This window comes from Urocitellus parryii, chromosome 9 (genome assembly GCF_045843805.1).
Source record: "Urocitellus parryii isolate mUroPar1 chromosome 9, mUroPar1.hap1, whole genome shotgun sequence".
NCBI lineage: Eukaryota > Metazoa > Chordata > Mammalia > Rodentia > Sciuridae > Urocitellus > Urocitellus parryii.
Genome location: NC_135539.1, coordinates 14106352 through 14121795, shown reverse-complemented (window position 1 = coordinate 14121795; position 15444 = coordinate 14106352). Strand labels below are relative to the sequence as shown.

At 40.4% G+C, this 15444-nt stretch overlaps 1 protein-coding gene across 1 annotated transcript; it reads left to right on the top strand.

The window, feature by feature from the left end:
- Positions 1-7241: 7241 nt before the first annotated feature.
- Thumpd1 (THUMP domain 1 NAT10 acetyltransferase adaptor) lies at positions 7242-13572 on the top strand. Its single transcript, XM_026402457.2, has 4 exons — positions 7242-8741; positions 10154-10328; positions 11143-11391; positions 12333-13572. Exons 1-4 carry the CDS (start codon positions 8511-8513, stop codon positions 12740-12742), a joined length of 1065 nt encoding a protein of 354 aa, XP_026258242.1. The 5' UTR covers positions 7242-8510; the 3' UTR covers positions 12743-13572.
- Positions 13573-15444: the final 1872 nt, after the last annotated feature.

Below are 15444 nucleotides of genomic sequence, written 5' to 3'. Positions count from 1 at the left end.
TGATACTCTCCAAGCACAAATAAAAAACCCAAAATAAATTATTAACAAACCAAAATCACTGACCATAAAAACCAGAAATATATTATGACCAGTTGGAGTTTATCCAAGAAGGGAGAAAAAAAAAAACATGTGAGTATTTTAATGAAGATAGAAAAAGAAGTTGATGAATTTTAACACTCACTCATGATAAACCTGTATCTTATTAAAAAAAAAAAGTAAAATGTGAATAGAGAAGAATTTCCTTACTATGATCAAAGTTCTTGATGGGGTTCAGAACATGCTAACCACAAATATGGCCTATTGACATTTGAGGAAACAGGAAAGACAGAAAGAACACTTTTACCTTCCCCCTACCCTTCTCTCAGGAAGCAAGTCATAAGATTCTCATTTGAGACTTCTATGGTTTGAATGTGACACCCCCCCCAATTAATTTATTAGAAACTTAATCTCCAAATTCATATGCTAATACTATTTAGAGGTAGGGCTTTTGGGCAGTAATTAGAATTAGATGAGGTCAAGGGCACAGCTGCCCCTTAGGAGCATTAGTGGCTTTCTAAGAAAAGGAAGAGAGACCAAAGCTCGCATTATTATGCAGTTATTATATTATTATGTTATTATGTTATTATGCATAAGGACCCCCATTAGATACCAGCTCCATATTCATGGAATTCACAATCTCTAGAACCTGAACTAAATAAATCTCTATTCTTTAAAAATCATGTAGCTTCAAGTATTCTGTTATAATAACTAAGACTGCAAAATGCCCTCCCTAATACGCAGAGGAAAGGAATATTCTTACTTCTGAGGGAACAGGAACATAAGGAAGAATCTAATGGACCTTGCTAGTTCTCTTCAGCTTAGTTACACTAGATCTTACCCCTGTCTCCAACTACTTCTCCATGGCTAACTACCTCTTCACCAAACCTAGAATTACAATGCACAAGTTTACCTGGGTTTCCAAAGACTCTCCTGTCATGTAAAACTTATATTAAATAAATTTGTATGCACCTCTTTTGTCAATCTACCTTTTGTTTTAGGGGCCTCAGCTATGTACCTCATTATGGGTAAGGAAAAGATAATCCTCCCCCCCCCAACATTAGGAGGATTACAAGTCAATCCAAAATTGGTTGTAACTGCCTGTTCTATTTCTCTGTGTTCGAATTACTCACCCTTTGAAGATCTTGATGCCTCAGAACTGCTGCTAAAACCAATGTAATGGTAGAAAAGACTCACCAAGTCATGGCCCCACTGGATGTTTTCAAATAATTTCTGATCTGCCTGAAGCTCTGGTTTTTCAGTGGACTTCTTGTTGCTCCAACTGCCCTAGCAGCCTGTACACTTGCTTCAGTAGCATAGGTGTCAAGTATACCTCCTGATGCGGAAATGACTTCCTGGAACAGATCCATTCCAGCAATGTAGGATCTCTAATTATTAAGTTGAAAGTTTTTGATTAAAAGGGGGAAATGTCAAGGAAAAAAAAATAAAATGGAGTAGTTTTGATTTGGGGCTCTTAAAATATAATTGGGAGACCATTATTAATCAGACCTCAGATGTCCGCAGCTGAACTTTTGAACTGGGCTGTCTGCTCAGCATGTTAATCTTTGGACTAGGCAACCATATTCTGTATTAATTCTTTGTTTAATGAAACTGACTAACTTCAGCCAGAGTTGTTTCGATGGTATTAGTTCCATGTCAGATCTTAATCTGAAATACAATATATCCTGTTCTACGGAGTTTTACTCTTGTTATTTTGCCTCAAGATCTTTCTCAGTTGCAATTTGTGTCATCCCTTCCTGGCGACCTGTCATCGTGGGAATGTCCCACCCCAACTCTAATGTTTCATTTTCTGATCTCCTTTCTGTCAGTGACCTTTCCAGGTCACCCTTGAGAACAATGTTCTCAACCCCCTACCACCTAGTTAACCAGTGCTTCTAGAACTCTGTGTCCTTTCTAGTGATGATGGATGAATTGCTTAAGGTCCTGGCTTGGGCCACCTTTTCCACTGAACACTTGATAGCATCTTCTGTCTCCCAATCAAAGATGTTACTCGTCTAATGACTCCTCCTTTGTTTTGCATCATCAATTTCTTCCTCTTGTTTGGAATAGGAGTTTTAGACTCTATGGAGTAGTAGTTGTAAAAAGACACTCAGCCATAAAAACATGGCAGTATCTTCCAATTAAAATAAAACCTCTTGGGCCACTTGTCCCCCTTCATCTTCTGTTCCATTCCTCTCCTTTTTACAAGAAAATTCCCCAAAATAGTTGTCTATATCTGTAGCTTTTACTTCTCTATTTCCATATCTGTATCTGAATTTCTCTTCTGTTGCTCTCCTTAATTGTGAAAGAATTTCAAAGATATACAAGGAGTTAGAGCAGTCTAGTGAAACTCCTGTGTACCCAGCTCCAGTAAATGTATAAATATATGGCCAATTTAGATCCCCACCAACTCCTCGCTCTCTGCATTATTTTGAAACAAACCTATATATCATATCACTTAATGATGTTTATTAATAAATACTTCCTCATATATTTCTAAAAGGTAAAGATTTTAAAGTTTATCTCACTTCCAGGGGGTGGAGAAATTAACCTAGCTGTAGATCCAGGAAAAAAAAGAGAAATACTTTGGTGTACATCTACATCAAGAAATGACATTTCATTTTAACTTATAAAAATTATGCATGCACTTGATCAAAAATAAAAGATACAAAATGATGTCAAATAAATGTGTTGCAAACACTAGCATTGTGTGTGTGCATAGGAGGAATGGTAGGTGACACAGATAAATGTAACTAGTTTTTCAAACAAGTTTTAACTCAAAACTATTTTTTTTCCAATTTCTGTTTTTCCCCTTGTATATCTAATATCCCTTTTCTACCTCTTCATGATTTCATGGGATATTCTATAACTCTCAGCTATTTTCAGTTATCAAAAAAGTTTATCCACTCAAAAATTTTAATCTCAAATTCAATATCCATTGCACTTGTTCCTATCTCTCCCTCATGGGTTGAAGGGGGACTTCTGGGGACTTGCAGTGGCAGGGTGTGTGTTCACCATTTTGATACTCCCATTCCAGCACCTGGAATGGAGTCAAGTGGCCTTATCTGCCTCTGACCTTTTCCTATTCCTTCTGCTAAGCTCTAGATCCTCCCCTGTTGAGGGTAAAGGAAAGAGATTAGGATAAGGGGGCAAACTCACTGGCTGTGACTTTAATCCTGACTGTGAAGTCTACCTGTTCAAGCCCAGATAGCTTATGGGGGGGTCCCTGTGAAGCACCAGATATTCACATATCTTTGGAATATCCTATCGGGTTGCAGACCTCTCTTCTGTTGTCCTCTACAGGACAGAGGGGGTTATTAACCAAGGAGTGTGAAGTCAGCTTCTTCCTGCAGCCATCTCTAACTTTTATGAGGGGTCCCCTTGTTGGCCCTCGCAAAGCCTTCTCCCTCTTCTCTCCAGCTTCTTAATTAAGTAGAAAAGCAGACTGCTGCCTCTGGGGATTAATTAGGGTAGCAGGACCAGTTGAGCCATCTTTTTGCAAACTTGGAGAGCTGCCTCTCATAATTCTCTTTAGAATGTCAAGGGCAGAGGCTTAGTACTTCTCAATCCTTAGCTTTGGGCTTTAGTCAGGAACTGTGAAGAAATACAGTTAAATCATTAAATCATATATGTTAGAAAATTGGCACAGGACTAAAATCACCTGGACACACTGAAGCTAAGCAGAAGCAAGTTTATTGTCAGGAAATCTGCCAAGGCTACTTCTGTGCAGGCAGAACAGCGCAGACCTCCTCTGAAGTACACTTTTGTAAGTCAGAGCCTGGGTTATGCATTGGGGGTGGGCTTAGCCCTTGCTATTGCAGGTGGAGAACAAGCTTCAAAACCTCAACAACCACAAAGGGGAGGGGACAGAAGGAGCAGGCACAGTGCCACCAGCTCCTGGAATTGGCAGCCCCTGTGTGCGCTGTGGTGCAGGTGGTTGGAGATGTTAGCCTCTGGGTGATCTGGCTCTTGAAGGGGGAAGGGGAAGGGAACCAGGGTGAGGTGTCAGGCAGAATGGAGTTAGTCTGACTTAACTTTCTTAATTAACCCATAGTTATGTTAACAGGCTAACAATATATATGCATATGTGTATATATATATGATTAAAATATACACGTACATATGTGCGTTATTCCCTTTTAAAACACTAATGGGTTCATACTACATGTATCTCGCCTAGATTCCTCCCTGCCCCATTTTGCAATGTACCTTGTAGATCTTTCCATGTTAACACATTTAGATACAATAAGGAGTCCAGTGGGGACTGAGAAGCCATTAGGAGTGGCTGGAAACACTTCAAAGCAAACTGACCAACATTAAAAGCTTGTCTTAATCTCAGCTTCTTAAAAAATCATAGCCATCAAACTTCCCAATTGCCAACATCTACAACAAAGCCATAACAGCTAATATTGATTGGATATTTGTATGTGTAATTGACTTGAATTCTTTTCTTCCACACTCACAGTGACCTATAAGGTACATATGTTACAGCTATTCCCATTTTACAGATGAGGAGCATGAGGGTTTGGAATGGTTAACTTGCCTAAGGTCACAAAGCCAGCAAAGGGATGCACTCATATTTAAAGCGCTCATATTTACATCTAGGACTGTCTGACTCAATTATATTCTAGTCTCTGTGTTCACCTATACATTAAATGCTACATTCTCATTGGCTTTTCTCCAACTTTTAGTTTAAACATAAATCAAACATCCTGAGAACACATAGTCCATTCTTTTTAAGATTTAATCTGTGCCAAAAAAGCCTCTAAACTCCAGTTACCATGGACTCTTGAACATGTATCTTCTTTAAGTTAGTGTTTATTCAACATCAGGGTTATGGATTGGGAGATTCTGCATTCCATATGATTTGAGTTGTAAACGGAAGTGTTTTTCTCTAATTTACTGAGCTGTCTGAGATTCTGCCACTGGAGATTCAGTCCTTAGAGCATTGAGTGAAGTAGAAGTCAGAAGCCAGGAGGATAATCTAGAAGCTTTCAAAAACATTTAGGCAGAGATTATTTAACCAAACCTCAAATGGGTGGGAAAGATGTACCCATAGAACACCAGGAAAAGTTTTATGGAGACTCATACCTGTACAGATAGAATATAACAATGGAGAAAACTGGAGAGATGCATTCACTTTTGGCCTCAAGAACCTAGACCTACAAAATCCCTCGTGGGCCTCAGAGAAGCATACCTGTCAACAGTGGGGCACTGCAAAGTGGTGCAATGAAACAAACTGGAGGTGGCAGGGATTAGGGGTTCTGGACACCCATCGGGGCAGGGCAGTAGCTCGTAAAGCACAAGAACCAGGCCAAAGGCCAGACCCAGCTCATGTGGGCTCAGAGCTTCAGAGCTAGGTTCCAACAGGGGAGGTCAGGCTGATGGGTGAGGTTTTTTTGGTTTTTGTTGTTTATTTTTTTTTTAATCTTTCAATAAATCACACATATCAAAGGACCATTAAAATAAGAGATTAGGAGACAGATAATGAATTTAGGGGATTAAATTTGGGATGATACTAGTATCCCCCCAAACAGACCTCTGTAAGTCAAAATCAAACACCCAAATAACATTTTTTTTTTTTTTTGTAACAGGGATTGAACCCAAGGGCACTTAATCACTGAGCCACATCCCTAAACAGTTTTAATATTTCATTAGAGACAGAGTCTCCCTGACTTGCTGAGTTCCCCAAAGCCTCAGTAAGTTGCTGAGGCTGGTTTGAACTCGAAATCCTCCTGCCTCAGCCTCCTGAGCTGCGGGGATTATAGGCGTGTGCCGCTGCTCCTGGCCCAAATAGCCATTTTTTTTTAAGTACACATAGATTGAACAGGACATTTGACCTAATTTTTTTAAACATTTTTCTTGTTGTAGATGGACACAATACCTTTATTTTATTTATTTATTTATTTTTATGTGGTGCTGAGGATCGAACCCAATGCCTCATATGTGCTGGGCAAGTGCTCTACCACTGAGCTACAACCCCAACCCCTTGACCTAAATTCTTATTATAACAGGAATTCACTTGATGCTTTGACTATATTCCTTGTGGCTTTGACACTTACATGTTTTTTTTTTTTCTTTTTCCCAACCTTCGCCTCCATGATCTTCTTTTCCCTAATCTTCTCCTTCATGATGTCTCCTCTCTAATCTCATTTTCTCTGAATCACCTCTGTAAAAGCCCCCTGTTCCTGCTGATGGGCAGAATCACAACCTTTGGGAGTCCCCTGTGTTTCTCCTTTGCTAGCAAAGCAATAAACCTTCTCTTCCTTTTTCCTCAAAACCATGTCCTCATTATTGGATAGGCATTGGGGACAAGGACCCAGCTTTTGGCAGCACAATCATAGACACTCTGCTGTTATTTGTGACTGGTAGGTAATCTAAGGAAGTGAAATTCACATACGTAGGAAGTTTACACAAATTGGTCCAACATTACCAAGGAAATCTCTCAGTGAAATAATGACCTAGTCATGAGGGGCAATCAAGAATAACAAACGCTGAGTTATTTAGAGCTGGAATAAGAGCCTGCTTCAGGGAAGGGGGTGAAGGAAAGCATCATTGGCAGTTACCCTAGGAAGAGGAGGGGGGGGATATATACATATAATCCTAATACAGACCGAGGGACTAAGCAGCTAACTGGGATATTTCTGGCACAGTCAGCATCCATGGAAAAAATGTATTTTTTTTCAAGTTTGCCTCCCGATTTAACCACTTTAGTAGGCAGTACTTTTATATGCTTGGGACTCTCAAACTATGCATCTTAACTCTTCGTCTATAGTTTAACATCTACTATCCTAAGGACAGAGAAAGTGGGTTGGCTGGTTGGAAATCCAGCCAGAACAGGGATAAATGTGGGGAGAAACCAGTGCCCTTTTTCAGTTCCTCTGGTATGGTTCAGCGGGATCAAGACACCAAATCCATTATAATAAGACTATTCTTCACAAGCAACTGAAGACATCCAGAAGCCTATACTATGCAACCTCCACCAACGAAATTACACAAAGTAAAAGCTGTGCTGCATGTACAAGTAGAAACAAAAAGCAGTATGGCCATTTAAAGCAAAAATAACAAACAGGGAACAGACCACAATAGATCATCAAGCTTTCTTTATTAAGCAGTGAAATGGCATAGTTTCAGGAGAGAAAAGGGTGATTGACTACAACTGGGGTCTGATATTTTTAGGGTTTAAGTGAGATGGGTATTGAACCATGATGCTAAGAAAAGATCACCAACTCCAATTTAAAGCAAACTTTTATTGTGTACTAAAGAGCTGGCCAGGGCCTGTTTCAACCAAAACCCAGCTAGAGAACAGTGACAGTTCACAAAGAAGAAAAGGTTTTTTATAGCACAAACAGTCACAAAGGCGGGTGACTTGGGAACTTACAGCTAACAGGGTCTGGTAAGATTAATACAAGGGCAGACAGCAGGTTTATGATCTATGTTGTTTAATATCAAAGTAGGGAGCAAACTCAGATTCCAACATCAAAGTTAATGAGGAACAGCTGGGATTTCAGGAAAGGTCATTGTCTGGTCAAGGTGAGACTGTGCTGGTTAGTTCAAAACCCAGGCAGGAATCTCAAGCAAGTTTAAAAAAAAAAAAAAATCAAACTGTAGTCAAGCCAAATAGAAATCTTAGTATTTTACAGTAAAACAGAAATAAACTTGTCATGACTTTGTGATGAGATGGCTCCCAATCTTAAAATGGAATTAGGCTGGGTTCATCATTGGAATCTTAACAAGTGAGATTTGAATCATGGCAAAAATGCCTTGGCTAGGTTGTCAAGGGGAACAGTTGTGCAAATTCAAAGCTCAAATCAGCGTTAACAGTTGCAAGTGCCAAACCCATTGTTGCTGGGAAAGGGTGAAAGTCCAGACTCCAGAGGCCATTATTTTGCCTTTTCCCTGGGGTGGGGGGTTGTTATTTTTCATATCATTCATTAATACTTTTGTAAATAGTGGTGGGTCTGGGTTTGGAACCAAGGTTGGTTGGCAGTGAGTGCAGTGCCCTTTCACCAGGTTGCCTCTTTTAGGACTTTGTAGAAGCTCAGGCCTGTTAAAACTTTGCACCAGAAGGGTAGTTTGGGCGAATGTGGCAAACATTCACTCCTGAACACATTCATCAAAAGTGGCATCTTTTCAATAATTTAAAGAAGGTAACACAGCTACCAAGACTGTTGCTGAGACTGGGGTAAAAGGACGAGAGAAAGTGTAAAACACTCAACACCACTCAACATTCTTGGTTGTAGGCCAAAAGAAACGTATTCTGGCAAATTTGGGTGGAAATGAAATTTACTGGAAGTCTTTTGGACAGTTGACAGAACGATCCGGAGGCCTTTAGGACCCGGCGCAGCACGGAAGGTCTGGAGGTGGGCAGACGTCGTGGCGCACACTTGACGTCATCAGCTCGCGCCGGCGAAAGCGAGGACGCCAGGAAACCCGGAGAAACGCATTTCTCTCTGCTTCGGCTCGCACGCGCCATGGCGGAGCCCGTCCAGCAGCCCCCTCAGCCCAGCGGCGGGAAGCGCAAAGGAAAGGCTCAGTACGTGCAGGCCAAGCGGGCTCGGCGCTGCGACGCCGGCGGGCCGCGGCAGCTGGAGCCCGGGCTGCAGGGCATCCTCATCACGTGCAACATGAACGAGCGCAAGTGCGTGGAGGAGGCCTACAGCCTGCTCAACGAATACGGCGACGACATGTACGGGCCCGAAAAGGTACCGGTCTCGTGCGGGCGAGCCGGCGGGCCGGCCTGTGGGAGGAGGGACGTTGGAAGGTCGGCTGCCTTTGTACGCGTGCGCGCGACTTGCCGCGTGCGCTGGGCGGCGGGGGCGTGGCCTCGCCTGGGCCCCGCGCTCTCGCCTCTCCCCGGCCCTGCGCCCTCGCCTCTCCTGCAGACTCCTGGCCAGTGGGTGTCTGGCCTGACGTGCAGTCTGTCATCTTGTGATTTTCTTTCCATCTTTAATTACAGTACCTCCCATTTATTGAGTGCTTCCTGCAGGCCAAAAGATGTTCTTTACACGATAGCTTTGTGAAGTGGTCTGTAATAATGCATTTGCCCTAAGCCATGCTATTATCTGTAAAATAGTGGGTTTGATATTAATGCTAGTTATTAACCAAATGCACATAAAATACATTTAAAAAGCACATTTTTTTTTCCGTATTGGGGATTGAATTCAGGGACATTTAACCACCGAGCCACACATCTCCCGTCCCTTTTATTTAGAGAAAGGGTGTCGTTAAGTTGCTTAAAGCTTCACTAATTTGCTGAGGCTGCCCTTGAATTCGAGATCCTCCTGCCTGGGCCTCCCAAGCCGCTGGGATTACAGGGCTGTGCCACTGCACCTGGCTACTTTTTTTTTTTTTTTTTTCAACCAGTACCACTTGAAATTTCACTACCCCATCACATTGTGGGTGTCATGATATATTATTGGCTTAGAATTTGTATCAACATTCACATAATACCCTGAGGAATAAAGTGAAGAAGAATAGTACAGAGGGCCTTATTGTTTTCTAGCTCTGGGACCTGGGCATAGGCACAGTATTTAATTTGGCTGAGTTATATTTAAGAAATGATAGTAACTTTGGTTGGCTAGAAAGTTGCTTATGTACATAAAGTATATTCTGGATATATACAGTTTCCTTAAATGTGCACGATTAGTGTTTGATTGCTGCTCTCATTGTTAGGGCAGAGAACTGGGCAACAGGTGAATGTCTGCCCTATCTATACTGGTACCTTGATCAAGTTCTCAAAAACTCTGTCCTTTTCCTCAGTAGAACAGGAGTAAGGGTTCTTTAATTCTGTTAACTATTTCATTCTGATCTTACCGACAGAAGAGTCAGGCCCAAAGATTAAATTTAGAGATGGTGTTAAGGTCCACCCTGATGGGCTTCATCTGATGAGCACAGTTTCCTCTGCCAGATTGTCAAGATGCTTTTGAAAATGCTATCACAATCTGAGGGCACTCCCTTCTTCCCTCAGAGTTTGGAGGGAGTGTTTGCTCAGTCTTAAAATACTTGACTGTCAACATTAAGCCATCTGCCTCCAGGAGTTTCACATAAATATTTAATTATAGTGTTTAAACATGAGCTGTTGTGTTATTTCTGCCTATTGGTTTCATGTGAACAGTTTACAGATAAAGATCAGCAGCCCTCTGGAAGTGAGGGAGAGGATGATGATGTGGAAGCTGCCTTGAAGAAAGAAGTTGGTGACATTAAAGCTTCTACAGAGATGAGGCTAAGAAGATTCCAGTCAATGGAGAGTGGAGCGAATAATGTAGTCTTCATCAGAACACTTGGGATAGGTGTGTCTAAACCCCTAACGTCATTGATCCTACAGTATTTGGATAGCTCTCTTTCTCAGAAAACACTGCCTATTAAATGGCTTCATGGGCATGGCTCTTTTAATCATTTTATTGCAAACTTTGTGGACCATATTAGCAGTAGGAACAGAGAGAGGTAGAATGAGGAGGTGCTCATTAGCTTTGGCTTAGGAGTGGAAACCTGGCTTTGCCCCATTTCCTTTGTATGTAACTTTAGGCAGAAGGAAAGTGCATGTTCTGACTGCAGGGGGCAGTTGCTACCCAGCTCCAGCCAATGGTTGCCTTTTGGGGAATTAGAGCCAGATTTTATGAAGGAAATCTGGAGAAGTTCTTAGATTTTAAAATGTGGTCAGCTAAATTTAAAAAATATTGAAAACACTGAGCATTCCCAAAGAGACTGTGTATAGCCTGAGGACCACCACTTCATGACAATGCACTGTAGCGTTCAGAGAGTCTGTCTTCCCAGGTCTGAGATCTAGACTTGTGTACTCGTTAGTTGATATATTAGTCGAATCTTTTTAAGTGACTTGCAGTTTTTTGTTTTTGTAAAAAAGTGTTTACTGTTTAATGTTGGTTACTCTGATAGTGCTATTGTTATGGGAAAACAATAGTAGGGTATTGTAGTTGGATAAATTGGGGCATTAAAAACATTAACTCCAGAATCTACATGAATAATTACTTTTAACAAAAGCAGTAATGATGAAATGTTAAAATATCAGCTATAATGTAGGCACTGAAGAAATACTAGTTGGAAAAACTTGTTTGTTCTGTGCTGATTTCTTTTGTTTTCTTGTAGAACCTGAGAAATTGGTGCATCATATTCTCCAGGATATGTACAAAACCAAGAAAAAGAAGACTCGAGTTATTCTACGAATGTTACCCATCTCAGGCACGTGCAAAGCTTTCTTAGAAGATATGAAAAAGTATGCAGAAACATTTTTGGAACCCTGGTTTAAAGCTCCAAACAAAGGGACATTTCAGATTGTTTACAAATCTCGAAATAACAGTCACATGAATAGAGAAGAAGTTATCAAAGAGCTGGCAGGTATGTTTCTCTTGCTGATTTTATATGGGTATGTAGTGGTAAACACTTGTTTAAGGATTTCTTTTTCTTTGGTACCAGGGATTGAACCCAGGGGCACCTAACCACTATGCCACATCCTCAGCCCTGTATCATATTTTATTTAGAGATAGGGTCTCAGTGAGTTGGTCAGTGCCTTGCTTTTTGATAAGGCTGGCTTTGAATTTGTGATCCTCCTATCTCAGCTTCCCAAGCCGCTGGGATTACAGGCATGTGCCTAGGCACCAGCAAGGGCTTCTATTTTAACATATAAGGTTTACTTTTTTCAGTGTAAATCAAGTATATTAAAATATTAAACCTATTTCAGTAAATTAAATATGAGATTTTCTGATACTCCTTTCCAAACTGAGGTTTGGAATTTTCTTTTGGAAAAAAGTATATTTGTCTTTACCTACCCTTGGAAGATTGTTTCAAGGATTCCCTACGGATACCAAAGTGTGGATGCCCAAGTCCCTTATAAAGATGTAGTGTTTGCATACAACTTGTGCACATCTTCCATATACTTTAAGTCATCTCTAGATTACTTAGAATACCTAATTCAACATAAACATATAAACTGTTATTATACTATAAGGAGAAAATAATAACAATAAAAAAGTCTATGTGTTCGGCACAGATGCAGTTTTTTCCCAAAGTTTTTGAGCTAAGGTTGGTTGAATCTGTGGATGCCAGGCCCATGGATATAGAGGGCCAACTGTATATTTTAAAATTAAATGTCTCAGAACTTCATTCAAATTTATTTATTGAAAGGATTCAGGGTACTTGATTCAGGTTCACCTAGAAGAATGGACTAGTACATATTGTGTTTAACAAATCCCCAACAGAAAGGAACGAGAATTTGTTTATATCCATCAAGCTTAGTGGTATCCCTCTCAACCTAAATGTTGTTCCTATTTTTATTACAGGAATAGTGGGCAGCCTTAATTCAGAAAATAAAGTGGATCTCACCAATCCCCAGTACACGGTGGTAGTAGAAATCATCAAAGCTGTCTGTTGCCTGAGTGTTGTGAAAGATTACATGTTGTTCAGAAAGTATAATCTCCAGGAGGTGGTGAAGAGTGCTAAAGACCCATCCCAGCCTCACCCAAAGCTAGGAAATGGGAAAGAAGTGAAATTGGAATCTGATGTCAAATTAAATCAAAATGACCCCTCAGAAGGGAAAAATAACCAGCAGGTGGTACCAGAGAATAACGAGGAGCCAGGGCAAACAAAACCCAAGCCTGAGTCACAAGTGGTGAATGAGGAAGGAGCTAAACCTGAACTTGCTGATCAAGTCATGGAAGGATGCAAGTCAAATGAAAATGACCACTCGTAGGAGGAGGTGGGTTTCTCAGTGAGGTTCTGTGAGATGCTACCAGGGTTCCATGTGAAATTATAATATTTGACATTGTGCTGCAGAGTGCTAATCTCACAGTATCAACAGTGACCCCTCAGCCCTGTTAGCAGTTTTGTCAGAGCACTTTCAGCCCCCTTGGTGTGAGTATGGGCCCACCTGCTGTCCCACAGGGAGGGGGTGGGAGAAAGGTGTGGGCTCCTCCCTTCTTCTCTTCCCCAGCCTCCCCATATGCACTGCCAGTTGTTTTATGGAGTGAATATGCTCTGAGAAACAGAAATCAGAGGGAAGTTTTCCTTCTAAGCAAGGAATTTTTTTTGTGCCACAACTAAGCTATCCCCTGCCATTTTGTTCTAAACATTGCAAAAATGTGGATTTTGTAGATTAGAAGTGAATTGTTTTGTGATTGTTTTATAGTTTTGTCTTTCTTGTTTAGTTATTATGTCATTTTTATCTTTGAATAATGTTTGCTTGCTGTGAACAAGTATTATGGTCATTGCTGCAGTTTTTGAAGGCAAGGTGGTGAGATAGAAGAGGACCATTCCAGGCCTATACCTACAGACATTTCTGATAAAGTTGGTAATAAGGAATCATAATCTCCTAGTACAACAGACAAACAAAGAGATTCTGTCATTCCAGTGAAAGCTCCTCCTCCAGGGTTTGATGTGGATCTGTGAGCCAAGCTGTCCTGCGCAGTGGGCATTGTCTGTGGCATGCATCTTACTAGCAGTTAATTCCAGCAGTTGTAACTAAATCATTTGACAAGGATATTGGTTAGTTTAACAGCTTTTGGAATATCAAAAACAGTAAAACTTTTGTTTTAAAAAAATCACACTCAGTGAAAAGGTTTAGGAAGCAAATTATTTAGTAGACTGTATCCCAGAAAAGAAAAAACTATGTAGTTCGTGAAAATCTAACAATATCAACATTTCAGTGCTGGGGCAAGTATAAGAAATAGAAATGACTTTTCTCTCAGTTTTTAGTGATATGTTGCATGAGGTAAAAGAGGTTTTGTGTAGTTAACTGAGAAACAGCAACCTCTACCTGGGTTGAGTCATCAGATTTCACAAATATTTGTAAGATTTCTAAATGATGATGAAAATAAATGAACCTTTTTTTTTTTTTTCCCCTGCTGCTAGAAGTCTCTTAAAACAAAGGCCAATATATCTTTAAGTTATATCATTGTACCTAAAAAAAACGAAGGTCTGTCATCTGTACTAGTGCCCCATGTTTGGTGCTTGGCTCCGTGATGTTGGCGATACAGCACACTGCTTTCTTCACTGAGGTGCTGATATCAACAACATGGAGATGAAGAAAATTCTCAATAATGCTACAAAAATGGTTAATTTATTATTAAAGATTCATTTATGCCAAGAATGTTAAGCAAATCCCCAACTAAAACTTGGGACAAAGAGCACATGTATCTTATACAACCTACAGATACCTGGTGGCTTATCAGAAGAAGAGTTTGTAAAGAATGTTTGAGTGGAAAAGTGAATTACTACGGCACTTACAAGAAAATAGGGCAGGACTTGCTGAGTGCTTTCAAAATGAAGAATGGCAGTAGAAAGCAGCCTATTTAGCAGAAATTGCTATTGCATAAGTAATGAAAAAGTTTCTGCAAGATCCTAGAGAAAAAGTTTTTTCTTAAAGTGATAAGAATCTAAGATATAGAAAGAAACTTAACTCTGGAAAAGTAATTTTAAAGAGTTGCCAAAGGAACTCTTGAAATGTTTCTCAGCAACTTGTACTTCATAATGAAGAATGCAAACATTACAAGTCTTCTGCCTGGAAGGAATGCAAAACCAAAGTAAGTAGTGTTTCTTCTCCTGTTTCCACTCTGAAGGAAGAGAAAGAACTCCACTCTGGTCTTTCAGCTCAGGACTTGTTTGAAATAAGAGCATCCTTCAACTTGGTGCTCACACTAATGCCATGAGGTATTCCCGCAGGGGTTACCTGAATTTGAAAATGTCTTCAAGGGTCCCTCCCAGGTAAAGTGATTGAAAAAGGCTGGAAGACACTTAGGAGCAGTATAATATAAATTGTGTAGATTGAGAACATTAAGGGACTATTCTTTTTCAATTTAAGAAAGTTTGGTAGTAGCATAAGTGAAAACTCCCTACATTAGAGTGTCTGCCTGTGTAATAGCTAGTCACCGTGGGAATGCGTGTGTACCCTTAGAGCTCTTTGTGATAAACCAGACTAGGAGGATGTGGGAGGGACAGAGAGGGTGGTAGGTATCTTCAGATGTTTAGAATGTTAATGAGGCTTTAACATTCTTCTTGGAAGGATGAGTGCTGTCAGTGTTGTTTGGGGGAACAGGGAGGATGGGATCCTGGTGCCTTCTTCAGTGGACTTGCTCCAAGACAAAGATACTTTTGATAGTACAAAATAAAGGGACTCTAGGAATAAGTTGGCCATACAGCTACAGAACATAGAACTCTGTGGCACTAACTGGTTCCTTTTGCTTTGTGAAGCTGCTACTTTACAAAAGAATTTTATAGTTTAGGTCTAGTCACTTTTTGTGTTTATTTGTATTTGATAAGACCTGAGTGTCACACAAACTGTTCTTCCCCAACTGTACAATACCGTGTTCTGTTGGGGTCTCAATTCATCCATTGACAGCTTTTGCTTTCAGGTTAACATCTGTTTATTTTCACTGACATTTGAGCATCTTGTTACAA

Bases quoted from the DNA above. Each gene is read 5' to 3' on its own strand.
- Thumpd1 (XM_026402457.2), top strand. From the start codon at position 8,511: ATGGCGGAGCCCGTCCAGCAGCCCCCTCAGCCCAGCGGCGGGAAGCGC. The intron at 8,742-10,153 runs GTACCGGTCTCG...TCATGTGAACAG, and splicing joins ACATGTACGGGCCCGAAAAG to TTTACAGATAAAGATCAGCA. The intron at 10,329-11,142 runs GTGTGTCTAAAC...GTTTTCTTGTAG, and splicing joins CATCAGAACACTTGGGATAG to AACCTGAGAAATTGGTGCAT.